Source organism: Notamacropus eugenii, chromosome 5, assembly GCF_028372415.1.
Source record: "Notamacropus eugenii isolate mMacEug1 chromosome 5, mMacEug1.pri_v2, whole genome shotgun sequence".
NCBI classification, from domain to species: Eukaryota; Metazoa; Chordata; class Mammalia; order Diprotodontia; family Macropodidae; genus Notamacropus; species Notamacropus eugenii.
In genome coordinates this window covers 9,825,340-9,853,176 of record NC_092876.1, presented here as the reverse complement: position 1 = coordinate 9,853,176, position 27,837 = coordinate 9,825,340, and the positions used below count along the sequence as shown (strand labels likewise).

The following is a 27,837-nucleotide window of genomic DNA, read 5'->3' as shown; positions in this document are numbered from 1 at the left end:
CAAGATATCACCTGTGATGTCACTAGTCCTCTTCAAAAATGAAGAATGGGCAACATGATATCTAAAGGAATTCACATATTCAAAACAGAATTCATCTTGCCCCAACAACTTTTTCATTCTAATATTTTTCCATTTGTGATAATTGCACATACTTAGAGTCACAATTGAGTCTTTATTTCCCTGTAGCTCATCCGAGATACATAATCTGTTGTTTAATTGTTTCCCCTGATAGTTCTTCCTGCTCTAGTCCATCACTTCTCCAATGAATTCTTTTCATAATAGCCTGAATAATCTTCCTAATGAACAAGTTTAGTCACTACCTTCCTCTACTGAAAATAATTAGTGGCTCTATATGATCTATTGAATATCACATTAAATCCTATACTGCTGTGTAATGCCCTCTACAATATGTTCCAATGTTCCTTCCATGCTTATCTCACATAATTTCCCTTATATTCTCTCCATTGCAACCAAACTGCATTAATTCTATATTTGCTTTTCATCATTCCATTTCCTTTTATTGTATTTTTGCTCCTTCTATAACTCATGGCTAGTACTGGCATATGATGAAGTCCCTTACTTTGGCACAACTCGGCCAAAAACTTCTTGAAACCTTATCTCACCCACTTGTAAGGCAAAAATTATTTCTCCCTCTAATTCCTCATTTTAAACTTGACTTAAACCTTGAATCGTCCTTAGAATTTCCCACCTTGATTTGTATCTTAGCTAAGTGTGTACATTTCCCCCTTGGTCATATTTTAAACTGTCTGAGGATAGGTTCTTTGTTGTGTCACTGTCTGTGCCCATAGCATTTATGACAGTGCATGGCACATAGCAAATATTTTAATGTTTGGTTATTGAATTGTAACAAAGTAAATCCCCCGAGACATGTAAGAAGAATTAGTAGGGTTGAAATGCAAACTTAATGTGGAGAACAAGAGACATTTTGGAATGAAACATGACAAAGACTATTGTAATAGTCCAGAGATGATGATCCATTTAGAATAACAATATCCATGAAAGGTTGGCATTTTTAGTGGAGAACCTAATAAAGATTCAGATATCACCAATTACAGATTTCTGGTACTGATTCAAATATTTTTTTGCAGGAACGCTTCATACTGTCAGATGTGACTCCCAGTTAAAATTTCAGAATGATTCCTACTAGAATCTGCTTTCTGCTTTAGATATTCCAAGGTGTTCCTCTCTGGTCTCAGAAGGATCACATAGCACTTGGGAAGAAATATGCAGCCTAGTAACCCAGCACTGGATGCCAAAATGCAGAAGATCTCCACAATCATCATAGCCTTTCCCTTGGGGTTCTGATAGGCAGAGATGAAAGACAGCCACATGCTGCAGAAGATCAGCATGCTGAATGTGATAAACTTGGCTTCATTGAAGGTGTCAGGAAGGTTTCTGGCTAAAAAAGCCACTACAAAGCTCCCCAGGGCCAGGAAGCCCATGTAACCCAAGACACTATAAAAGGCAATGACAGAACCTATTTTGCACACAATGATTATATGACCAGGTTCTGAGTGTAAGTCTAGACCTGGATAAGGTGGAGAGGTTGCCAGCCAGATGCCACAGAGAGTCACTTGGATCATGGAGCAGATGAAGACAACAAAATTAGAAGCTCTAGGTTGTATCTACCTCTTCAGTTTGCTTCCTGGTCTTGTGGCTTTGAAGGCAAGAATCACAATGATGGTTTTGGCCAAAATAGAAGAAACAGCCACAGTGAACACAATTCCAAATATAGTTTGTTGTAGGAGGCAAGTTGCTGATGTTGGATGGCCAATGAAGAGCATGGAGCAGAGGAAACAAAAGGTAAGGGATATGAGGAGTGTGTAACTGAGAGTCCTGTTATTGGCTTTGACTATGGGAGTGTCTCTAAACTTCACAAATATCACAAGAATCAGAACTGTGAGGAGAGAAAATGAAAGAGCTATACAAGTCAGAATCAATCCCAAGGACTCTTTGAAAGTGAGGAAGACCACAGTTTTGGGGACACATTTATCTCTCTCTTTATTTAGATACATAGCCTCTGGGCATGTCATGCAATTGTCCATGTCTACAAGAAAAAGAGGATCTCAATATCTTATAGTTAGGAATTTCACCTTAGCCCTAGATCAGTGAAATCATTTTTATCACATTAAATCACTTCAGTTGACTCTATAGAATCCTTCTGAAATAGTGAGATATAGTGCCACCAGTATGCAATACGATGAAAGAGGATGTTTCCATATTGCCCAACTCAATCAAGAGTTCGTGGACATAAGTCATGTTCAGTCTCAGATTATGCATCCTTTCATATGGAAATAGAGTTTTTAATGTACTCTCATGACAATATAAGAATAGAAAACCAAAACCCTAACATATCTCTTTTGAATCTCTTTTGTTTTAGGGTGGCAGTATTAGGAGTAGCAAATGTTAATAGATTAGGAGTAGCAAATGTTAATAGCTAGAAAAGTAAAATGATTTCCTACATTACATCCTTCCCTCTTACCCCAGCAACATCCCTCCTGATGATGTCTAGCCAATTAATGACGTATTAACCAACAGTGATGTGTTCAGATGATGTCTTAAGGAAGTAGGTGACAATGAATCCAGTACCATTCAGGTATTTCAGTTGATAGTTCAAACACCATTACCTGCTCAGCATAATTTGCAAGGTTTCTTCTCTTCAATCACTAGCAGCTGATAATATTGGACCTAATCTGGCATATATGAATTCACAGTATATGCTTAACATTTTAGGTAAAATTGGTTCCTTTTGCTGGAGACTTCAAATACTCAGAAATTATTGAAATTCCTTACAGTGTGTAGTCAAGACCTTCCCATGGCTTTGAAAAGTTATAACTTATTAAAATGATCAGAATATAACACATGACAAAGTGAAACTGCATTTTTAATTATTAGCATGTACTTATATAAGGAAATCCATGGGGAAAGAGAGAAACATAGTTTAGAATACTTGGATAAGAAGAAAGAAAGCTTGGAAATGGAGAAAGAAACATTAGCTACAATCTAGTAGGATCATAAAACAAACAACCTGGACTGCAAATGAGAGAATTTGGTATGGCATATCATTACAAAAATCAAAGCAGCACAGAGTCTCAGAGCAAAAACATATCTGAGATGCTATTTATGCCAAACTGTATCAGAACAAAAATGGCCTCTAAAAATAACCAATGAATGCCCAACCTTTGACTGAAGAGCATTGAAAGGGAATATACAACTTCTGAAGGCAATACAAGAGTTTAAGTTTATTCATTGAGTATGTCTTTGAAAATATTAATCTTTTATCCATTGCTTCTAGTTCTGTTTGTGGAGAAATAGAGATTTAATCCATCTTCCTGTATAGAAGTCTGGAGCTATGTGAAGACAGGTATAATGTTTCTCTAGGCTAAACCACCCACTTTGACCCTTACCATTTTTCAGGTACCTGCTAAAGACTTAGTTTGTTTCATTATATTTCTGATCCAGATATCCCAGAATTTTTTCAATTCTGCTGTGGGTCAACATCCTATGAAGGCTTATCTGCATCTTTATTTTACCTTCTGAAGATATGTATCTTCAGATTTTTTTCTAACAGGATAGTAAATAATTTGCTTCCAGACTCTCCCTCATTATTTACAAAAAGTTTTAATCATATGTACTATCCTCTGATTCTCTGGAAAGTCCTGGAAATTGGACTTTCAGGTGATGTGACCAGCAACAGGTGGAGCTAGATGTTTTATCTGATCCTCATGACTCCTCACTACTCTCCAATAGAGAAATTCTACCCCAGAGAGAAAGTATCTTTAACTATCTCCCTGGCCTAGGACACCCAGAATCCAAAAGAAGGTAAAACAAAACCATGAATTGACATCTACCCCAAGATGGCTCAACAAACTGTGCCCCATTGACCACCACATTTCTGACATAAATACTACACTAGGTAACCAAATGAACTGACATATGATCCAAGAACTCAATGCATGGGCTTGCAAGAAAATTCAACTCCACACTCTTCTTTACCTTGCCCCCTTTTAGTGCTGTACAGGTACAGGCATCAGACTGCATAATTTTGCTCAGTCCAAGAGAAAGTGCCTATGTCATGAAGTATTACAGATTGTTGAAGCTTGCTGTAGCCTTGACAGACAGCCATCCTTGTAGTTGCAGCTTTTTCTGCTGCAAAAGATCTCTGCAAGAACGTGGAAGAAGAGAGGGAAAGGGGAAGAACACATTTCTGGCCTTAAAATAAAATTCAACTTCACTACCCATCTCAATCCCTCCCAGGGCCTCAGAGAACTACAGAAACCAACTCTGTAGTACCAGGTTGGCAGCTGTCTGAACTGTGGGTATGAAACAAGCTTTATAAGACAGTGGCAGAAATTTCCAAGATGGTAGAACCTAGAAGTGAAATGTTGAATATTATCACTCTATAAGATATAGAGGGAATAGAGAGAGACTAGATAATTATGGGGGCCAGGCAAAAGGGAATGAGGATCTAGAGTGAACAGAAAGAGAACACAGATAATGAAGAAAGTGAAACAACCTCTCTCTGAAAAGGATTGTAATGAATGAAGAAGATGAGTTGAAGGTAGGATAGGAAAAGGAAATCTATTTGAGAGGACAAGAATGGAAAATAAATAATTGGATAAAACAGAAAGTCAAAAGAAACCAACAAAAAGAACGTCCAAGTGAAATGTATAAAACAAGAGAGGAGTGAGAGCCAGTGGAAAAGACCCACCTTAAAAAAAGATTAAACTAAAGCAACTGAAGGAACATAGCACCATGTTTATAGAAGAAGAGAGAAAATACCTTAACTAGATGACTCCAATATTGGAGGTAGAGAAAGGAAACTAGAAGCCAACTGTCATAACTTTAAATATGAATGGATTAAGCAATTCAAGAAAATGAAGGAGAATGGCAGATTGGATAAGAAAACAAAACTCAACAATCTCTTGCTTACAAGAAATGTTAAAATACATTGAAAAATTTAAAAGGAAGGGATGGAAAAATTATTATACATGAAGTAAATATTAAAAACCAGAACTTGCAATCATATCATCTGAGAAAGCTAAAACAAATATTTCAAAAATAAAAGGCTCTAAATAACTGTACTGAAGGGAACCTTAGATAATAAACCAATATATCAGAATAAACGTATATGCTCAAAATGTCTTAGCCTCAACATTCATAAAGGAAACATTAACTGAACTGCAAGAAGACACTGACAGCAATATAACAGTGACAGGAGTTTCAAGATACTTTTCTTAGCTTTTGGATACTTCTCACAGAAAGATAAACAAAGAGGAAAACATTAAACTGAACAAATTGCTGCGGGAGTAATCAGAATTAAAAGACATGTCATCTGCTAAATGGCTCTGCAAAAGAATATTCACACACATACATACATATATATAGGCATATACACACATATGTATATACACATATGTGTATATAAATACACGTATGAATGTATGTAGGTATATGCATATAAAATTTCCTAGCACCACATGGAACTTTTATAAAAATTGACCATGTATTAGAGCACAGAAATATTGCAAGTAAATGTAAAAAGGAAGAAATAGTACATCCTTTACAATGAATAATGCAATGAAAATAATTATTAGTTCAAGTAGTTCAAACAAAAGACACCAACCCGAATGGAGAATTAACAATGAACTCTTAAGAGGAGTGGAGCCAAGATGGTGGAGTAGAAGGATATACCTGCTCTAGTTGGACCCCCATAACTCATAAAATACCCGTAAAAAATAACTCTAAACAAATTCTAGAGCACTACAAAACAAAAGAGTGAAGAGACTTCCAGCCCAAGACAGTCTGGAAGTCTGATAGGAAATGTCTATCGCATGTGGCTCAGAATGGAGCTAAGCACAGCCTTGGCCACACCTAAGCAGCAGAAATAGGACTGGAGCAGGTTTTGGGGCATAGAATCATGGGTAAGCAGCTGTGGTTCCAAGGATACGCAACTGACAAACGCCAAAGACAGCTTCAAATGTCAGTGAGAAAGCTCTTTCACCTAGATGAGAAGGGAGCAGGGTCCAGCCCTAGCTGTGACCCTAGGATGGTGGCAGCCCTGTGACAGCAGCGTCCATTTTTGGAGCCCTAGACCTAAAGACATGGGGGAATTGAGCAGCTCGATCTGAGTCTCAGTCCTGAGTGGCAGTCCTGGGGTGAGGAGGAGTGCTGACCTCAGGAGAGGAATAAATTCCTCTCCCTTGATTGTACCACCTTGGAAGAACTGAGAACTTACAGGGCAGTAGAGTATACCTTCCACCTGACAAAGGACTCAAAAGTCAAGTAACTGACTGGGAAAATGCCCAAAAAACTGGGGAGAAAAGACTATAGAAAGTCACTTTCTCTGCTAAAAGGTATTTCCTTCCATCCTTTCAGATGAGGAAGAATAAAAGATACCATCAGATGAAGACATCAAAGTCAAGGCTTCTACATCCAAAACCTCCAAAATAAATATGCAATGGTCTCAGGACATGGAAGAGCTCATAAGTGGGGTGTGGGGGGGGATGATAGAAGGAAGGCCAAATGGGAGAGGGGAGTAATTAGAAGTAAACACTTTTGTGGAGGGATAAAGTCAAAAGAGAGAATAGAATAAATGGTGGGGGGCAGGACAGGATGTAGGAAAATATAATTAGTCTTTCACAACAATACTATTATGGAAGTCTTTTGCACAACTACACATGTAGAGCCTATATTGAATTGCCTGCCTTCTCAGTGGGGATGGGTGGGGAGGAAGGAAGGGAGAGAAGTTGGAACTCAAAGTTTTAGGAAGAAATGTTGAGAATTGTTTTTGCATGCAACTCGGAAATAAGAAATACAGGTAATGGGGTATAGAAATCTATCTTACCTTACAAGAAAAGAGAGAAGATGGGGATAAGGGAAAGGAGGGGTGTGATAAAAGGGAAAGCAGATCACGGGAAAGGGTAATCAGAATGCACGGTGTCTTGCAGTGAGGGGAAGGGAGAAATGAGGAGAAAATTGGGACCTCAAAATCTTGTGGAAATGAATGTTGAAAACTAAAATTAAATAAATAAAATTTAAAAACCAATCAAGTCTTAAATAATGAGAGAGTCAAAGAACAAATCATGGAAACAATTAATAATTATATGAAAGAAAATAATAATGATGGCACAACATCCCAAAATTTCTGAGATTCAGCTAAAGTAGTCCTTGGGGAAAAAATCATATCCCTAATATCATGCATTATGAAAATAGAAAAGAAAAGAGAATTAATGAAGTGTATATCTATTTTCAATAATAGGGAGAAATAGACAATTAGAAACCAAAAAACCCACAGAAATGATGAATAAAATTTAAAACTATTTCTTTGAAAAGATTAATTAAAGTGATAAATTCCCTGGCTAAAATGATTTAAAAGAGAAGGTTGAAAATCTAATCAATAAAATAGCAAAACAGCAAGAAAACAAGAAGAAATATGAACAATAATCAGAACATATTACTGTGTACGGTTATAAGCAAACAAAACTAAGAACAAAAAAGAAATAGAAGAATACCTTCAAATATATAAAATACCCAAGCTATTAGATTAGGTAGAGATATTAAATAATGCAAACTCTAAAAAGAAAATAGATGTAACTATAACAGAATTGCCAAAGAAAAACACTCCTGGTTTGATAGATGCATAGGAGAATTCTATCAAACTTTTAAGTAACACAATTCTCATACTTCAGATATTATTCTCAAGCAGTGAGAAAACACATTACCAAAATCTTTTTATGAGACAAATATAGTCCTAATACCAAAGTCAAGGAAAAATCAAATATGGAAGGAAAATGATAAGCCAATGTTATCATGACTACTGACTCAAATCTTTTCAAAGAAAATTCTGCGATTAATCTAAGAAATCATTCAAGCCAAGTGAGATTTATATCCAGGATGCAATTATTATTCAACATTAGGAAAACAATCACCATAATTAATCATGTTAAAAATCAAGACATCCAAACCCACACAATCATCTCAAGGGTTACAGAAAAAGCTTTCAACAAAGTACAGTACTCATGCTAAAGAAAAAGTCAACTGTACAAACTGTAGGTATACTTATTTTAATATCATAAAAATCATCCTTATAAAAGTAGAAGCAAGGATCATGTGCAATGAAGATTCATTAGAACCTTTTCCAATACATACAGAAGTGAAACAAGAATGCCCATTCTCTCCATTATTATTTGTTGTAATTCTTGAAATATTAGCAACAGCAATAAAACAAAATAAAGAAATTTAAGACAAAGATAGGGAAAGAAAAGATAAAACTGGCCCTATTTGCTAATGACATGGTGCACTTGGAAAATCTGAGGTAGTCAGTAAAGATGCTGAGACAATAGCTTCAGTAGAGTTGAAGGCTACAAGAGAAATTCTCAAAAATCAATAGCATTTCTATATAATTTTAACAAAACACAAGAGTCAACAACAGAAAGGAAAACCCCATTTCAAATAACAGTAAAATTCATAAAATATCTCGGGACTGATCTACCAAAGCACATAAAAGACTCACACAGGTTCAACTTAGAAATGCTCTTATATTAAATAAAGAACAATTAAGGAGCTGGAAGAATTATTCAGTGTTCATAGCTAGACCTTGCCAATATAATAAAAATGAAAATGCTATCAATGTTAACTTACACTTTTAGCGGTATGCTAATCAAATTGCCAAGCAAAGGCTTTATAGAATTTAATTTTAAAAAATCATTTAGAAAATTTAAAAATCTAAAATGCATCGGACCTTATGAAAATAAACAGGAAAAATGTGTAAGGAGAATATCAGACCACAAACCATATTATAAAGTTGCAATCATCAAATCATCTCTATTGATGAAGATATATAGAGGAAAATCAATAGACCAGACCAGATAAGGGAGAATGAGAAAAATAGGGGAACTCAATAATCCAAGGTAAAATAAGGCAGAAAATATAAATTACCTAGAAAATACCTCATTTGATAAAACCTGGGAAAACTAGAAAGTAGTCTAGCAGAAATTAGACATAGATCATCAATTTATACTATATTCCACAATTCTATATGGATATGGACCTTAATATTAAAGATTATACTACAGAGAAAATAGAATAGTAGCCGATCATATATTTCTCACATCTATGTGTAGGAAATATAGTCTTAGTCACCCAAGAGACAGAGAGAACTATAAAAGATAAAAACAATAACTTAGATTATATGAAACTAAAATGCTGTATAGACAACATTTATACAGTTACACAAGAAAGGAAGTGGTTAAGTTGGAAAAAAATTCTTTGGAGATATTTCTTAAGAGAAATGCTTTATGAACTCAGTTGAAGAGATAACCCACTTTTAATGGAGAAAGAAGGGATACAGGTGTTATACATCACATGTTTTCAGATTTTCCAGTGTATCCATCAGTTTTGCTGAATTTTTTCCTCTTATGAAATAGTATTTGTTATATGGCACAACTTCCTGGGAGGGAAGGGATACTGGGGATACTATAATGATGTAAAAAATATGGAAGAAAGCAACAGAAAACTGATTTTAAAAAGAAAGGCCTGGAAATCAATGGCCAAGTGCTTTAGAAAATTTCTACTTTACCAGGAATTTAAGAGTTTATATCCTTAAGGAACTTAAAGAAAACAAATTTTTCTTTCTCTTAAATCATTTAGTACATCATATCTCCCAAAAGTATTGCTACATTTCAAAATCCTCTCAATATCCTTGATACTTCCATCATGTGTCACTCCTTTAACTGAGTCCTCTGTGTGAATCTGATTTCATTTCTAAGCATCAGTACTCTAGGTATGCAATATACATATTATGAATACTGAAAATGAATTCAATTAATCAACATATTAATAGTGATTGACGCAAATTAAAATTAACCAAAAATCTGGTCATACTTGAAAAAGAAACAAACTGGAAATTGATTAATTTCGTGTTCAAACAAAAACAAAAAAACAACCAAACTAATAATTGTTCTCCTGCAAAGCTAGAGGATCCTTGAATGAGAGTCCCAGGTAAAGAATCTGTCCAGTGTGTCCCTTCAAAAGGCAACCAGGTTTCCCCTAGACTAGCACCCATCGTGAAACAGAGCTGCTCCCCTCCTCTTAATGCTCACAAAATTTGTGGGCTCATTCTTGATAGTTTTGTCAGTACTATGGGTTGTTTTTTTTTATTTGATTTTCCTCATTAGCTGTCCATAAATTACGTATAACAAGTAGGTCTCATGGAGTAATGTTCCCATGAGTTGCATGTGACTGCAAGAACTTGACAGAGATTCTTTGCCAAAGGCTGTTCCCCTATTCTTGTGAAGGAGAGTTATCTGGGATTTGGAGAGGGGTATTATTTTTAGACACTTACCTCTCTGATTAGAAATTTCCTCCTCTGGGCACTGCACACAGTCAAAACAGCAGGGAGGCTGCCCTTCACAGAATAACTTCCTGAATCCAGAACCACAACTCTCATTGCACACAGACTCTGGAGCAGTCTGATCAGTGAGCAAAGTAAATGTCAGGAGGGATGTGATTTGTAATTACTGGGGGAAAGATTCATTGTTCTATCAAAGTAAATGATATTGCTTTGGTACTGGCTAAGAAAATATTTTGTAGAAGGGTTTCAGCAATCGCATATTATGTACATGTTCAGAAAAATCAGTACTATATAGACTAGTTAGTGGTAATGGAATATCTATTGGTAAGTTCACTTACCTTGGCAGTATACTTTTCAGGGATGTACACACGTGCGCGCACGCGCACACACACACACACACATATCTTCTTTTATATCCAAAGCATCCAATTAATGCTATGCTCATAAACAATATAATATATTATCATACATAATATATGTGCAGCTTCATTATAATCACATATAATAAATGATAATGTCATATTCAATAATAATGATAAGTTTATCATATATGTCCTGCAGTAATTGGATCCTTTGGCACACAAATGTTTTAAAATTTTTAAAAATTTCTCTATGACTGGCTGCATTCTTTGTTATTTATATGCTTGCTGTGAATGTAGCTACATCAAATGAGAAAGTCTTTTCATTAATGTTGTTTGTAGAGGAACTCAAAAGGGTAAGAATAATATTTGTGATTTGTTTTACATAATTTTTACAGACCTGTGAATAAGCCCATATGATCGAATTCTCAGAAATGGTGAAATTTGATCCAGCAGACTCTTGGGAATAAACTGCCTGACTTTCACAAAAATTTCTCTTTGCTCGAAGGTCAGGTAATTCATGATATCATATTTAGCCACAGAGTTTCTTTGCTCATCCAAGATCACCTGGTTCCCAGCAGTATTATTAAACTGGATGTTCCTCAGGAAGGAGTGGAGCTACATGGGAAGAGAAATCTCAGTCACCCCCTATTCCCAGAGAGCAGTGTGGGCCCAAAGAAAACTCTGAGAATAGTGAAGGAAATTAATGTACATAATCTTACTTTTTCAACAGATATATTATTTCTTTTGCATGAAAAATGCTAGGCATCATTGCATAATGTTTTGTGTTAGATGTGTCAAGTTGCTAGAACCTCAGATTATGAGATATGTCATATTTTTTAAGAGTAGGGTTGGGGTTTTATAATCTGCTTTCTGAGAGGCTATCTCTAGTAGAAAAATTCAGACCCATAGAGTTTTGACGGTCTTGTCATCTTGTTAGCATTCCAAACCCTGCTCTGCATAGAGTACATTAAGCATGTACAAGGAGCCATCGTTGAACCATACAGCCTGTTGATTGGAATTATCTGGTACATCATTGTAAGAGAGAAAAAAGATACATTAGAAGGAAAAGTTTTTATAATCACTTTTCAACTGTACAGAAATGGATAGTGGGGACAATATACACTACCATATTGTTGTTGTTTCAGTCACGTCCAACTCTTCAAAATCCTTTTTGGGTTTCCTTGGTAAAGATACTGGAGTGATTTTTCATGTTCTCCAGCTCATATTACAGATGAGGAAACGGAGGTAAACAGGATTAAGTGACTTACCCATGGTCACACAGCAAGTGACTGAAGCTGGATTTGAATTCATGTTTTCCTGATTCCAGGCAGGATGCTCCATTAACTGCACCACCTGTTGTTGCTGTTCTGTCTTTTCAGTTGTGTCTGACTTTTTGTGACAGCTGTGTTTGAACTAAAAAAAAATGAGTGCTCCTGGCTCCAGGACCTGTAGTCTCTCCACTGTGGCATCCAGCTCCCCTTAATGCGATACTAGTTACCATTAACACGATGATAGGAAGTTTATAAAACAATATATGGTGGGATATCCACTGAAAATAAAACATTCTGTATGTGATTGTTTCTCATATTTTTGAGAAAGATGGATAATATTTAATTTTCAATCTTCATTTCATGTTCTATCAAGCACACAGTGAGATGTTCTGATCTGCTAGGTGAAGACACTTTTTGAAGTTTATAACCCAAGAAATAGAGTGTCAGATGAAAAAAATGCAGGCAGCATTTTTGGAGGGGATCTTGAGTGAAGAGAAAGTGCTTGAGCTGGATATATTGTGACATGTAAAAACTTGGTTGTGAATTTTTAATAAACAAATTGACATTTATCTAAAGGACCCTCTAATGCATTAGGATTTATAAAATTAAAGGAGAAATTTCAGCTCTTCAGCAAGAAAAGATAATAAAATATCTTGTATTTATTACTGACTACATTATTATTATGGCCATAAGTACGCATCAGCTGCTTCATACTTATCCACCAAGCTCTATATATGTAAGAAGTAGAATTGAGCCCCTTGAGTGCAGGGGTTGGTTCATTTGGGTCTTTGTATACCCAGAACTTAAATTTGAAAACATTTCATTTTTGGTGAAAGAAACTGACTCTGTAAGTGGGATGTCCACACTTCAGAGATAAAGCCAAGCATTCTTAGTCCTTAGTTAATGTAAAAATGTAGGAAATGAGGACCATTAAGAACAGAATGAAAAAAAATTGTCCATCAAAATTTCATTGTCTGATGTCCAACATATGAAAATCAGGTTGTTGTGGTTATATAATGGGTGTTTTCCTCCAAACACTCTCCATTTTAGACAAATAAATTATTTGCTTTTCTCTGAATTCAATCTCCCATTTTCTACCTCTGCATTTTTACAAGCTACCGGTCATAGCTGCAGTACGTTGTATTCTCATCTCTACCTCTTAGAACATTTTTCTTCATTCACAGCTTGTCTCAGCTTCTATCTGCATAGAGTCTATCCTGACTCACTCATTCAGCAAGGATTTACTAAACACCTACTGTGTGCTAGATGATTTTAATATGAAGACAAAAATGAAATAGGCTTTAACTTCAAGGAGCTTCCATTCACCAGAAGCAGCTGGTGGCTACACTGGGTCCCTATCACCTCCAGAATCAAGTGTAAGGTTCTCCGTTTGGCATTTAAAGCTCCTCATAATCCAGTCCCTTCCTACCTGAAGACCTTTCTTAAACCATAATTTGCTCCACACAGTTAAGGATCCAGCTATACTGTCCTACTTGCAGTTCCTCAAGCATAACGCCTCAGCTCACATCTCCACGCATTTGCGTTGCCTTTCTTCCACCTCAGCAATGCTCTGCCACCTCAGTCCTCTGATCTTCCTGTTTCCTTCAAGGCTTAAATTCCAGTTGCTGCATGAGGCTCTTCTTGCACCTCCCAGCCCCAATTATGCTGTGTCCCTTTCAGATTTCCTTCATTTATTATCTCTCTCCCTTCATTTATTTCTCTTTTTCCCTCTCTCCCTACATATATTCACATGTAACTACATATATACACATGCATGTGCATGTATGTATATATACAAATCTTTACATATATTTGCTAATGCATTCTGTGTACCAAGTGTACATAAATACGTATGTATGTATTTATATGTATGTATTTATATGTTTATTTATACGTATATTTCACATGTAAATATATGTACATATACATATGCACATACGTATATATATACAAATCTTTACATATATTTGCTAATGCATTCTGTGTACTAAGTATACTTGCACATCTACATACATATATACATGCATACTTGTATATATATATATATATATATATATATATATATATATATATATGTATAATGTTTGTGTGCTCTCACTCATTAGAGTACACACTCCTTTGGGCAGGGACTGTTTTAGCCTCTCCTTGTATTCCCAGGGCATCCAACCATGACAAATACATGGTAAACCCTTAGTATATGCTGATATAATGACTGACTGATGGATGCATTTAGAGGCAATATTACCTGCCAGGGTTGAAGTGTAACATTTTCTCCATGTCCCTCAAATCCCATTTCTGTTCTCATCAGGAACATTTCATGGAGGGTCCATGCCACAGCATACACTGCATTATAGGTAGAGTAACTCAAACTAGACATGGTCATGTCAAAATGATCTAGAGGCAGATCTTCCAGCGAAGCATTTGGTGAACATTTTCCCTCCTCCAGTTTTACAGACTCATCTGGGCAATTGAAAGTTGAATGCCAAAGACTCTTCAGGAAAATGTCCTCTGGATATTTAACAGGGTTAACCCTCTTGAGAAAATGAGAAAAACCAGGAGCTTCACTAGCCTGGTGTTTAAATATCAGAGCACCATGAAAAAGATAACTCTCATAATGATGGGCTCTCAGAGTAATATCCAAATCAAATGTGATGATCCACAATTTAAAAGGTAATAAAATAAGAGGTTGGGAATGTCTCAGGATCATGAGTGAATCTGCATCCCCATGAATGATGATTACTTTGGCTGAGGATGCTAGGATCCTGGGCATGAAGATTACATGAGATTCATCTTGACTACTCTCACTCACAGGGATCTTTTCTATAAAGGCCACACAGATAGTACTCCTGGACATCTCTTCTGCAGTGTTCAAAAGGAATTTTTCTCCTCTCATGTCATCTGTGGAAACCAGTCCCACCCAGGTCCAACCAAAATGGAACAGTAGCTGAACTATGCCCACAGAGAGAAAGGAGTCCCTAGGAGCCATCTGATAAAGGGAAGGAAATTGGACCTTGTCATTCAGGAGAGGATCAAATGGACCATAGGTGATCTGAATACAAAAAAAAAAAAAAAAAAGATTGTGTGTCATTTTGAATTCCGTGAAAATGGTGCTGATGAAAGTCTAGCTGTAAAGCGTATTATAAAGTCCACATATCTTCATCAGGAGAAAATTCTGTGGGTTCATGAGGCACTGATCAAGTAGAAAATTCTAATCACTCAAATATTGATCCCTTTCTGAAGTCAGCTAGAAGACCATTATTAAAGAGATACTTTTATGACACTTTGTACATAAGCCAGTACCTCTCCTAGACCTCACCTTCTCAACCTTGCAATTTATATTCTTCTTTATTTGGAATATGAATTGACTTACTCAGTGAAAGTATCATTTTATATTGGGTTTTGTTTAAGAAAATGATGAATGGTGACCAAAAGACTAAAAGTGAAATTCTAATAGGAATATGTAAATAATTTAGAGGTTGAATTTAAAAGCAGAAAATCATTCAACAAGAACATTAATTTTTGTGGTTTAATCACTGTTTTTAAAATTAAAATTAGTTATTTTTATGTTGTAGAGGACTTGTGACTAATCCAAGATATTAGAGAGAGACAGAGAAAAAATATAGTCATGTTCCTCACTTCTGTAACATAAAACAACACTAGAAACACCAAAGAGAAGTATAATGGCTAAACTGCCCTTGAAAAGCTATTACCACCAACCAGAATCAATTATCTAGAAATGGAAGGAACGAAGGTAGAAAAATAAACTACAGAAAAATTATGGCAGTATATAATCAGAGATAAAAAATACACATTGAAAAGTAAAGTGATGCTAAGACCACCCTCAGAGTAGTTCTCAGTTTTTCCATTACTCTTTCTTTTCCCCCCAAATCCTACATTCATCAGGTTGTAATGTCTATTCAACTCTATCTCCACATATGTCCCCTATTTCAAGTTAGTATGTGAGTCTCCTATCTCTTGTCCCCTCAACTCTTTCCCAGATCATTTTCCCTACACTTGCCACTTTTTCTTTTCCTTGTCTCAATCCCTTAGTGAACCAGTTTAACTCTGCTCTGTTCTCTACTCTTGAAGCTTTAGCCTTTCTGTGTTTTTGCCAATTACACCCCGCCAAACTTCAATGGAGGATCACTTCGACTTCTCAACACAATTACTCCTATACACATACTAGGGAACGAAGGTGGAGAAAATCACCATCATTCTGACGGGGGCCACTACAAATTTATGTTACACCTGCCTTATTAATTCACTATCCCACTCTCCACAGCAAGTCTTCAAAGCTGTTATTCTGTAAAACTTCTATTCTTTCCCTCCTTTCCCTTCCCTACTCATCTGACAATATTGCTTCATATTGTACAGAAAAAAATGGAGACCATTTGCAATGAACTTCATCTTCTTCCCTCTTCCTTGTGTCCCATAACTCCACCTGCATTCTACCACCCCGTCATCCTTCACCCCTGCTGCACATAATGAAGTTGCCTCACTCCTAACTAAGGTTAATTGCTGTACCTGCTCAGTCAGACCTATTCCATGCTATCTCCTCCAACAAACTGACTCCTTTGTCATCACTGCTGTATCACTTAATTTCAGTCTCTCTCTCTTTCTTCTCTCTCTCTCTCTCTCTCTCTCTCTCTCTCTCTCTCTCTCTCTCTCTCTCTCTCTCTCTCTCTCTCTCACCTCATTTCCTGCATCGCACAAACATGGCCATACCTGCCAAATCTTCAAGAAAAAAAGTCTCATTTGAGCTTTCCATCCTCACTAAATATTATCCTATATCTCTTTTGCTATGTGAAACTTGAAAGAGCTGTCTACAATAGGTTCCTCCACTTTCTTTTCACTCATAACCTCTTGCAGTCTGTATTCTGTTATTATCATTCCACTGAAACTGCCTTCTCCGAAGTTACCAGTGATCATTTAGTTTCCAAGTCCAATGACTTTTCTCAGTTCTGACTCTCTTCAACCTGTCTGCTCTGTTGATCACTCTCTCTTCCTTGACACTTTATTCTCTCTAACTTTTCAGCGTAGTACTTTCCTGGTTCTCCTCCTACCTAAATGACCACATCTTCTTAGTTTCCTTTGCTTTATCTTCACTCAGATCTTGCCCTCTAACCTTTTAATTAATTACCATCTCTCCAGTGATCTATGCTCAGGTCTACCTATCCTACCCTAACTTCTCTGCTGACCTCCAATCTCTCATCTCCACCTGCCTTTCAGATATCTCAAACTGTATGTCCAATGGATATCCTAAATTCAATTTGTCCAAAACAGAATTAATTATCTTTACACCCTACCATCCTGCTCCTACCTTTCCTATTACTCTAGAGATCAATATCATACTCTCAGTCCCTCCAGGTCAAACCCTGTGTATCGCCATCAGTTCCTCACTATCTCTGAACCCTCATATCCAAGCTATTGTCCAGACCTGTTGATTTCACCTTTGCAAGATCTCTTAAATACATTTCCTTCTTTCCTCTGATGCTGCTGCTACCCTGGTACAAACACTTTTCACCTCATGCTTGGATGAGTGCTATAGCTGCTAGTGAGTCTGCCTTACTCAAGTCTCTCCCTGCTCCAAACCATTCTCCCTTCAGCCAACAAAATGATTTTCCTAAAGTGCACAGGTCTGACTCAAAGTGATGAGGGCTGGAGGGGGTGGGGTGAGACCCCCACAAAGAGCAGGGTACCAGGGACAGACCAACCTGGAAGGAATTCATGGACTCAATCATTATTAAGGTCAAGGTAAAGATTTATTATGCTCTTCCACAGGCAATAATAGGGAACCTGTAACCTTAAAGGGGTATAGGTAAAGTTTATATAGGATATTCCCCAGTAAAATATGTGCCAAATATGCTAACTAGGTGTTTTGGGGCAGGATTAGGGAGGTATTAAGCAATGGTTAGTTCTTAAAGTAACATACACTTTTGGTATCATCGGGAAATAACTCACGGCGTGGGGGGGAACATCCGGAAGTGTGGTTTAGGTCTGAAATGTCACTAAGTCAACCAACGGTCAGGGCTGGCTCAGAAATACCGGGTTGCTCTCATCAAAGTCTTATTAGATGAGATAATTGTAAGGGAGTACATGTATATCTAAGTCTAGGACACAAATGACTGGTCAGTGAGTAATAAATGTCATTATGACCCAGTGAGCAGTCAGTTCAGTCAGTACATAGTTGATTCAGACTAATAAGTTCCATAGATGCAGCTGGTTGCTGTAGCAGGAAGGGAGATAGCAGTTGTTGCTGGAGCAGATTATGTCCTTGGGCTAGGGAGAAACTGCCTGTGATAGTGTTTTGAGGCTAGGGAGAAATGTGATTTTTAAAGAGAGATGTGATTTTAGAATTGGGGCCCAAGCACATGCACCCCATCATTCCCCTCTTAAACAGATGACACTCAAAATCTTTTGGGGCAAGGGATGAAGATTGCAGCTTCTAAAACTGCTTCATGCTGAGGGAAGAAGGAGAGCTGTCCCTCCCTCACAGGGTCCCACAATCTGAGGGACTGGGCCTGTAGCCAGTGTTGGGAACTTGGTCGATGCCAGGTCCAGAGGGTGATGGGTCATGATCTTGGACAGAGAGGATGGTACCCAACCTGAGCTGTCATCTGCAAGTGGAAGGTACTGAACCTGGAAGACACAAATCTGGCAAAGAGATTAAACAAACAAGGATCAAAAAGGAATAGGGAGAAAATGACTAGAAGTGGGGTGGGTGTGAGAATACTGTCAAACTTTCTCACATCCTCTTACCATACTTAGTAACTATCCAGGGACAGGAGGGGCTTAGATGACCCCCACTTGCCCCAAACCTTCTTTACTGCTTTTCATATTTTTGATCAAGCCTTTATCTATTTTTCCAAATATTTTGAACCCATTATTCAGATTGCCTCATTTTCCTTTATATTTCTACCACAGATAAAATAGCTTACAAGTTATTACTCTTCACTAGTGTAGCTGTGTTGCCTAAAAGAGGTTTCTAACTTGAACCTCACAAACGAATACATATGCATCATTGTTTCACAGGCTTGTTCATCCTTCTTTGATTATATGCATTCTAGAAGAAAACCTTTAGAAATTGTGGGGGAGGGGTTTACATATTGTAAGTTCAGACACTAATTTTAACTCTTGCTTAGGCTGCAAATTCAGGTGAAAATAGCAAGATCTCTTTTGATTTCTAGGTCATTACACATTGATTTAGCAATACATTATCTTGAAAATGAAAATTTAGTAGACCTTACATGAGATTGTTATAAAAAACATTTCTTCTAAAAGTATTTCCTTTTCTTTCAAAACAGTTTAAAGCTTGTCCTGATGTTAACAGTCACTAAACTTTTATAAAGAAAATTAGTTGAAAACTTTTAAAATGATAGCTCTCTTTTCACTTTAAAGCAAAAATAAAGCTTTAAAACTGAAGTTCATTAAAGCTAAGTTGTTATAAAAATAAGTAATATGAATTCCCAAAATATTATAACAAACTAAATTCTTAGTTATTGCTGAATTCCTAGATATCACAAAATGCTTTAGTCAAGAAGATATTGTAATGGAAATATACATTGGTAACAGTAAGAGACTGATCATAGGAAAATAGTACTGCTTTAAAAATCTTCTTAAACAATGGGGACATCTTAAGGTGAGTCTTAAGTCTTAAGCAGCTTACATAAATTTCTACTCATATTCTAATTCTAGATAAAAATAATATTTGATTTCCCAGTGAGGTTAAACAAAATGGCTCACATGTTTCACTGAGTACTTGTTACTGATTATAGAAACTTACTACAGAAGGAAAAAAGCAGGGACATGTGACATACCAAATATGACAGAGTAAAACATCCTTGACTCTGTTTGCATTCAGATAAGAGTGAAATTCTCCAATCATGCAGTATCTGTTTTATAGCCAGACTCAGGAATAGTCAGGTGGGAAACACTCATTTTTAAAGGAACACAATGGGAAAACTGAGTTTGGGAAATATCCAAGATTTAAGTTATAATTGTCTCCTCAGTATTTCCTTTCTAGATACAAACTGAGTAGCTTATGGCAAGTCTCAGTAATCACAGCTTAGAGCCAGATACAGTTATTTTATTCTGATGGAGTTGCAACGAACAATAAAGATTTACCAGGACTCACACATATAAGGCATTCCATTTAAGATCTTTCCTGTTTGCCAATCCCCAAACATACAGGAGGAGTGTTCTGAATGGACAGAACCAATCTGAATAAAGTTTTCACCCAATTCCCTTTTTTTCATACACAGTAATCAATTAACAATTTTAGGTTTCGGCAGTAAAACAGTAACTCCAAATAACTTAGTTAACAATCATACAACTTTCATAAGTGATAGCCAAATTGTTTTAGCTATAATCTCTTTAACAGGCAAAGGTGAAAATACCTGCTTTTCTAAATGGCAGTTATAAAACATTATAAGACAGGGTTATAAAATAACGTAACTGGTTTTATACAATTTTCCCAACATCTTTTAGTTTCATCAAAATTCAGATTATAATTGCTTTGTCTAACACTTTTTCTAGATTACAGTGGACATTCAATTTTTATAATATAAGAGAATTTTACTACAATTTAGAAGCACAATGACAACACAAGCAACAAACTTAACATCACATATAAAAATTATTAATAGAAGACTGGGCTTACCCATGTAGAGGCTCGTTGACTCGTGATCTCCTTCTGCTTTAGACCACTCCCTACCTCTCCACAGTTGCAGAGCCTGGTTGTGGGGTAGTCAGGGATTTGAGAAAGGGGAGCAAGAGAGACTAAGGTCCAGGGAGTGCTGGAAGGTTGTGGAGTCCAACACTTGAATTAAATGTCCGGGGGCCATTAAGGAAGGGGATTTGGTGGATAAGGAGGATTTTTGAGGAATCTACGAGCATCCTGATAAGGGATGCTCAGCTTCAGAAGCTCCAAGCTCCGGTGGTATGGGAGCAAGGACTGAGGGATTTGAGAGGATAGGTTTCTCTGCTTTCCTAGAAGGATGGGCTTCAAGGAGCAGGGGGACCTAGGGCTGTCGTCACTGGGTCCTCATATAGCTGCTATGCCTCCTCCCTCTTTTCTTTTGCCAGGTTGGGGAGGATAACTCACATTCCTTACTATTCTTTAGTACTCTCTTCCCTTGATCTGATCTGGGATGAGAGGAGTTAACAGAATTTGCTAAAATGCTTTTAGCTGTATTAACTATTCACTGTAGCCCCAGCTTGGTGGTTAGAGTCAGGACTACAGGATAAGGAATCTTAATGCTTTGAACTTTTACTCAAGTAAACCTCACTTCTGTGTCCACTCCTTAAAAACTTCTTTGAAAGAGATGGTATGAATCTGCCAGTCAAGGTGAGGGGGACTCTGGAGAAAGATCCAGGGGCATCTAGTCCCCTCCTCTTTACTGGAGAGTTCAAAGCTTTGCCTTGAGATGTCTCTTTTTCAGATCTATCCATTTTCCTAATTTGTTTTAATGCCAAATAGTATAATAAATTTTAACCTATCTTAAACACCAAATTAGGAGTTACACATTTCACTTAAAATATGACCAAAATACATTTACCTTTGATTGTTTCCCATTACACAAAAACTTTTCTCCTTTAGGTGAGGCATGAAATGAATAAATGCTAGTGAGTATGCCTCTCTGATATGAGGGGAAAGTGTGTCCGATTTCTTTCTTGTCTTTCCACCTTCAAAAACCTGGCCAGGGTTAGAAGGTAAAAAGAGAGAGAGAGAATTTTACCAGCAACTTAGAGAGAGAGAGAACTTTACCAACAACTTTCCAACAATTTCCAAACCTTTTATGCTTTCCTTAAACTTTGTATCCATGCTGTTCCCCTTCCTACATTCTTACTTTCTTCTGGTGGACTTTGATTGACGCCCCTTTAAAATGACACATACCTTATTTCTTTCCATTTCTGACCTGAAACTGCCTTTAGCAATCATATAAACTAGATATTATAAGATTTGTTCCTCTCTTTCTCTCTCCCATTCATCCACTCCACTGATGCTACAGCAATCAGAAAGAGAAGGAGAGGGGGAGGGAAAGAGATAACTGCATTCCAAAGTCCAGCTGCCATGGAGCTGGCTGCATTAACACACACACACACACACACACACACGAGAGAGAGAGAGAGAGAGAGAGAGAGAGAGAGAGAGAGAGAGAGAGAGAGAGAGAGAGAGAGAGAAAGAGAGGAGGGGGCAGGGGGGAGAGACCATATAGAGACAGAACACATATACAGACAGTGAAAAAAAGAATCCAAAAACTCAGAGAGGATTGTCAGAAATCAAAGCTTTGGCTTGGCTCTCCAGAACCATATAGTGGAAGCCAGTTAACACGTTCTTTATGGTCTTACAGACCAAACTTCCTAGGGGTGAATGGGGAGGGGGCCCATCCTTTTGCCTGTAAGCCTTAGAGATGGGTTTAGAAGGGGAAGGGGTACCAATACAGGGCCTATAATTTATATGCTCTCTTTAAGGCATCCCAAGAGCGAGAAACCTCACGCAGATACCCACAAGACGTCCCTTATCTCAGTGGCTACTGTGCCAGAGATTGAGGAAGCCTTCACCTGAATCCAGGTAAGCCTTCCTAGGTGCTTAGGGGGTGATCCTCGACTATAGAGCAAGGAGAGGGAGAGGGCTTGGGAAGCTTAAGGGAAAGGGGAAGAGAGGGGAATCTTACCTTGACTTGAAGAATACTTAAGACCTCAAACTGTGTTCTGCCTTGAGATTGAAAAATATGATGAAGGTTGGAAGAGGGGGTGATGAGACCCCCACAAAGACCAGGGTATCAGGGGCAAGCTGCCTGGAAGGAATCCATGGACTCAAGCATAGTTAAGGTCAAGGTAAAGATTTATTATGCTCTTCAGCAGGTCACCTTAGAGGGGTATAGGTAAAGTTTATATAATGTATTCCACAGTAAAGTATGTGCCAGATATGCTAACTAGGTGTTTTGGGGTGGGATTAGGGAAGGGTTAAGAAGTGGTTTGTTCTTAAAGAAACATGCACCTTTACAACAATTTGACTATCATTGAAAGTTGTAAGATTGTTAACTAAGTTATATGGGGCTGCTGTTTTAATGCTGAAACCTAAAATTGCTCATTGATTACTGTGCATGGAAAGGAAGGAATTGAGTGAGAACTTTATTCAGATTGGTTCTATCCATTCACAACAGTTCTCCTGTATGTTGACAGGCAGGAGTAATAGCATCAGCCCCATCCCTAGGGTCCATGCTGATTCCCCTTATTTTGTAAAATTGCCAAGGCCCCTGGAAACCATCCATGTGGTCAAGGCCATTAGCCCTAGGAAAGGAACTTGTTTGGGTTATGTAGTTCCTAAACAATGAATATCACTTGCTCAGAAGTTATAATACGTAGAAAGGATTTTTAACAATTGACTTTTACATCAGGACAAGTTGTAAATTTGAGAAAGAAAGATCTTAAATGGAATCCCTTATATGTGTGAGTCCTGTTAAATCTTTATTGCTTGTTGCAACTCCATGAGAATAAGAATAACTGTATGTGGCACTAAGCTATGATTAGTGAAACTTTTTGTTTAAGGTAAAAGGCATTTGGGACCATAACAATTTTTGTTTTGAATTTGAATTTGGATATAGTTGTCTGCATTGAATCAGTATCTGAGAGAAACGCTGCCAGTTTCTCAGGAATGTTATCCTGTACTGTTAACAGGTTGAAGTTTGCATCTGGAAAGGAAAAGCTGAGAGGACAATTCTAGCCTCAATCTAGGATGGGTTCCTCCTGGCTCTGTCTCCCCATTGTGTTCCTTTAAAAAGAAATGTTTTGCACCTGACAATACCTGACTCTGACTATGAAACAGATAGTGCATGATAGGAAAATTTCACTTTTATCTGAATTCAAACAGGGTCAAGGATGTTTTATCCTGTCTATATTTGGTATGTCACATGTCCCTGTTTTTTCCTTCTAGAGAGAGTTTCTGTGATCAATAACAAGTAGTCAGTAAAACATATAAGCTTTTTTGGATTCTTATTTTTGCCAACTTTACTGGGAACTCAAACATTATTTTTATCTAGAATTAGAACATGTGCAGAAATTTATACAAGTTACTTAAGACTCACCCTAAAATGTTCCCAATGTTTAAAAGGATTTTAAAAGTAGTAGTAGTTTTCTATGATTAGTCTCTTACTTTTTCCAGTGTGAGATTCCATTACAACACCTTTTTGACTAAAGCATTTTGTGATATCTAGGAATTCTGCAATAACTGAGAATTTAGTTTGTTATAATACTTTGGGAATTCATGTCACTTCAATTACACCAAGTTTTAATGAATTTCAATTTTAGAGATTTATCTTTGTCTTAAGATGAAAAGAGAGGTATCATTTTTAAAATTTTCAACTAATTTTCTTCATAAAGGTTTAGTGACTCAACATCAGGATAATTTTAAAACTATTTTAAAAGAAAGAGAAATATTTTTAGAAAAAATGTTTTTTTTTTTTTTTAAATCTCTCTGGTAAGACCTACTAAATTTTCATTTCCAAGAAAATATGTTGTTAAATTAATGTAATGATTTATAAAGCAGAAGAGATCTTGCTTTTTTCATCTGAATTTACAGTCATTCCATGGCCTAAGCAAGAGTTTAAATTAGTATTTGAACTTATTATATGAAAAAAACTTAATTTCTAAAATTTCTCTTCCAGAGTGAATATAATCAGATAAGGATAAACAAGCCTGTGAAACAAAGCATGTACATCTATTCGGTTGTGAGGTTCAAGCAAGAAACTTCTTTTGTTAAGCTAGTGAAGAATAATAACTCGTGAGCTATCTTGTCTATGGTAGAAATATAAGGGAAAGTGAAGAATTCTGAATAATGGGTTCAAAACATTTGGAATAATAAATAAAGGCTTGATCAAGAATACAGAAAGTAGTAAAGAAGGTTTGGGACAAGTGGGGATGATCTAAGTCCCTGCTGTCCCTTGATAGTTACTAAATATGTTGAGAAGGTGTGAGAAGGTTTAACAGTATTCTCACACTCACTCCACTTTTAAACATTTTCTTCCTACTCCTTTTTTTCCTTGCTTGTTTAATCTCTTTCCTAGATTTATATCTTCTAGATTCAGTACCCTCCACTTGCCGATGACAGCTCAGGCTGGGTACCAACTGCTATCCAAAACCATGACCCATTACCCTGTGGACCTGGCATCAGCCAAGTTCCTGACACTGACTACAAACCTAGCTCCTCACATGGTGGAACCCTTTAAGGTGGGGACAGCTCTACACTTACCCTTGGCATAAAGCAGTTTCAGAAGTTGAGAATTTCATCCCTTGCTATTTCCCGATGAATTTTGGGTAAAATACCTGCGCAGCAGATACCAAAAGTGCATATTCCTTTAAGAACTGCCTACTCCTTAACCACTCCTTAATCCCACCCCAAAACACCTAGTTAGCATGTTGGCACATGCTCTACTGTGGAATATCGTATATAAACTTTACCTATACCCCTTTAAAGTAGCAAGTTCCCAAGAACTCTTGACCGCTGAAGAGCATGATAAATCTTTACCTTGATCTCAGCAATGATTGAGTCCATGAATTCATTCCAGGCAACTTGTCCCTCATGCTCTGTTCTTTGCAGGGTTCTCACCCTCCCTTCCAGCCTTCATCAGAAAGTCCCCCCAAATTATTTTTGTGTGTTTTGACAATTCTCTCTTGTCCAACATGAACAGCTGTTCATCTCATGACCAGCCTATGACTACCTAGTCAGTAGAGATATTCCTTACTTTGCCTAACTCATGACCCTGCTGATATACTGTTTTGCTTGTTTTAGCCTGTATGTCACATGTCAAGCAGTGGAGTTATTCTGTATCTGAGATGGCTGTTCTTGAATGTTCACATAGTTAACCCTATAAAAGTAGGGCTCTGAAAGGAGAGGGTATCTCAGATCATGAGGAAAATTTGAGGTCCATTTAATAGGGCACATCATGGACTCTTTCATAAAGTGCCATTAGCTAAGAGCTATGCCTCAGTTTCTCTTATTGTAGTTAGAATATTTTTTATCACCACAACCAAACTGACCTTCTCTCTGATCGTCACACAGACCATTCTGTCTCCCATGTCCATTCCTTTGCACCAGCAGTCCCACATGCCTGGAATGCACTCTCTTCACTTCTACTTTATATAGTACATCTTTACTTAGAAGACAGAGACTAAGTACTATTTTTTACAGGAAATATTTCCCAATATCCCCAACTACTAGCATTCTCCCTCCTAAACTAACTCATACTTACCATTTTATAAGTATTATATTTATTCACTTTGTGATAATGCTTAATTTTTGTACATTCTTTTCCTATTAGATTACAAGCTGTCTTTTAGTAGGTATTGTTTCATTCTTTGTTTTTGCATGCTGGGTACCTAATTTAATGTCTGATACATAGTGAAGATATGATAAATACTTGTTGATTGGTTAGTTATCAATATATATTCCAGATGTATAATTACAACATATTTTAAAGGAAGATAAAATGACAAAAAGTGGAAGGATATTGACTTCCCTGACTTGAGCAATGACAATATATTTCTAAAATGAGAATAGTACTTAATTTTTACATTTGGTGTTATACCAATTCAATTTCCAAGGCTGTTCTGTAAAGAACAAAATAATATAATAACACCATTTACAGTAAGAAAAGGTTGAAATCTAGAATATTAAGGGCAATTATTTCAGGAAAAATGCATTGAAAAGGAAATAGCACATCCAAAACTCAAGTAATATTATTATAAATCAATATTCATTAAAGTTATTTGGAATAGTTTGACAAAGAGATATAAAGGTCCTTGGAAAGTGCAAGATAAGGAAAAATCAGAAACAAATTAAGTATTCCAATTTACTATAAGATTGGTAACCGAAATTACTTTGGTGAAAATTCCCTAGCTGATAAATATAGAAAAGAAAATAGCTCAGTAGAAATCAAGTTTCGACAAACATCTTCCACCATATGAGTTAGCTAGGCAGCAGAGTGGATGGAGAATTGACCTTTGAGTAAGGCTAATCTGAGTTCATATTTGCTTCAGACTATTAGTTCTAGGATGCTGAACAATTCACTTAACCCCCATCTGCCACTGTTTCTTCATCTGTATAACTGGGATAACAATATTATCTATCCTCCAAGATTATTGTAAAGATAAAAGGAAATAATAATTATAAAGGTGTTTTTTGTTGTTGCAAATCTTAGAGTGCCACATAAATGCTTATTAGTATTATGCTTTAGAATGAGTAAAAATGAACATATGATCTGAGTATTAGAGGTCATACCATAAAACAATATATAATGCAATGAGATCAGATACCTTTTTTTTTTTTTTTTACAGCTATGGTAACATCGACTAAGGAAGTGAGATTGCAGATTGCAGCATATATTTCCCCTCTCTATTTCTTACTTTTTTTGGAAGATTACTAGTGCAGATATTTGTCTTACATGACTTCATATTTGTAATGTGTTTTGTACTACTTGCCTTCTTGACAAGTGGGATGGGTCAGGGTAGGGAGACAATTTGAAACTTAAAAATAAAGTTGATTTTTTGAAAAGTAATGCTGTGCAATGGAGGCAGCAATGGGATTAAATTGGTGAGACTTGGATCTTAAACCTAGCTATGCTGTAAATTATCTCTGGAATCATGGAAAACCAAGGAATATGGCCTCATGGAGCAAATACTGAATTTGCAGTCAGATAGAGAACCTGGATTTTAATCCACTTTCTGCTATTTACTATTTGGATTAATTTGGACAAGTCAGTTAACTTCTGTGTATCAGTTTCCTGTTGTGTCAAAAGAGGGAGAAGATGCTAGATAACAACAAGTCACA

The 27,837-nt window shown here is 36.7% G+C and overlaps 2 protein-coding genes and 2 long non-coding RNA genes across 5 annotated transcripts in view; 1 reads left to right on the top strand and 3 right to left on the bottom strand.

The window, feature by feature from the left end:
- Positions 1–27,837, bottom strand: part of LOC140503288 (uncharacterized) — a 256,515-nt gene that overhangs the window by 33,842 nt on the left and 194,836 nt on the right.
- The window catches only part of LOC140503155 (vomeronasal type-2 receptor 26-like), a 47,212-nt gene continuing 19,528 nt past the window's right edge, over positions 154–27,837 (bottom strand). Inside the window, 5 exon segments of the mRNA XM_072606969.1 lie at positions 154–2,068; positions 10,367–10,493; positions 11,135–11,190; positions 11,193–11,352; positions 14,254–15,057. Of these exon segments, the coding sequence (XP_072463070.1) occupies positions 1,125–2,068; positions 10,367–10,493; positions 11,135–11,190; positions 11,193–11,352; positions 14,254–15,057 (2,091 nt within the window). The 3' untranslated portion in view covers positions 154–1,124.
- LOC140503300 (uncharacterized) lies at positions 16,619–24,347 on the bottom strand. The gene is made up of 3 exons (XR_011966765.1): positions 22,685–24,347; positions 21,566–21,702; positions 16,619–18,662 (listed from the first exon to the last, which is right to left on the bottom strand). It is a non-coding gene; the product is annotated as an uncharacterized lncRNA (long non-coding RNA).
- Positions 22,111–27,597, top strand: LOC140503299 (uncharacterized). Of its 2 annotated transcripts, XR_011966764.1 has the most exons (3): positions 22,111–22,581; positions 25,076–25,238; positions 27,345–27,597. It is a non-coding gene; the product is annotated as an uncharacterized lncRNA (long non-coding RNA). The 2 variants fall into 2 exon arrangements; XR_011966763.1 differs by lacking the exon at positions 22,111–22,581 and having other exon boundaries at positions 24,506–25,238.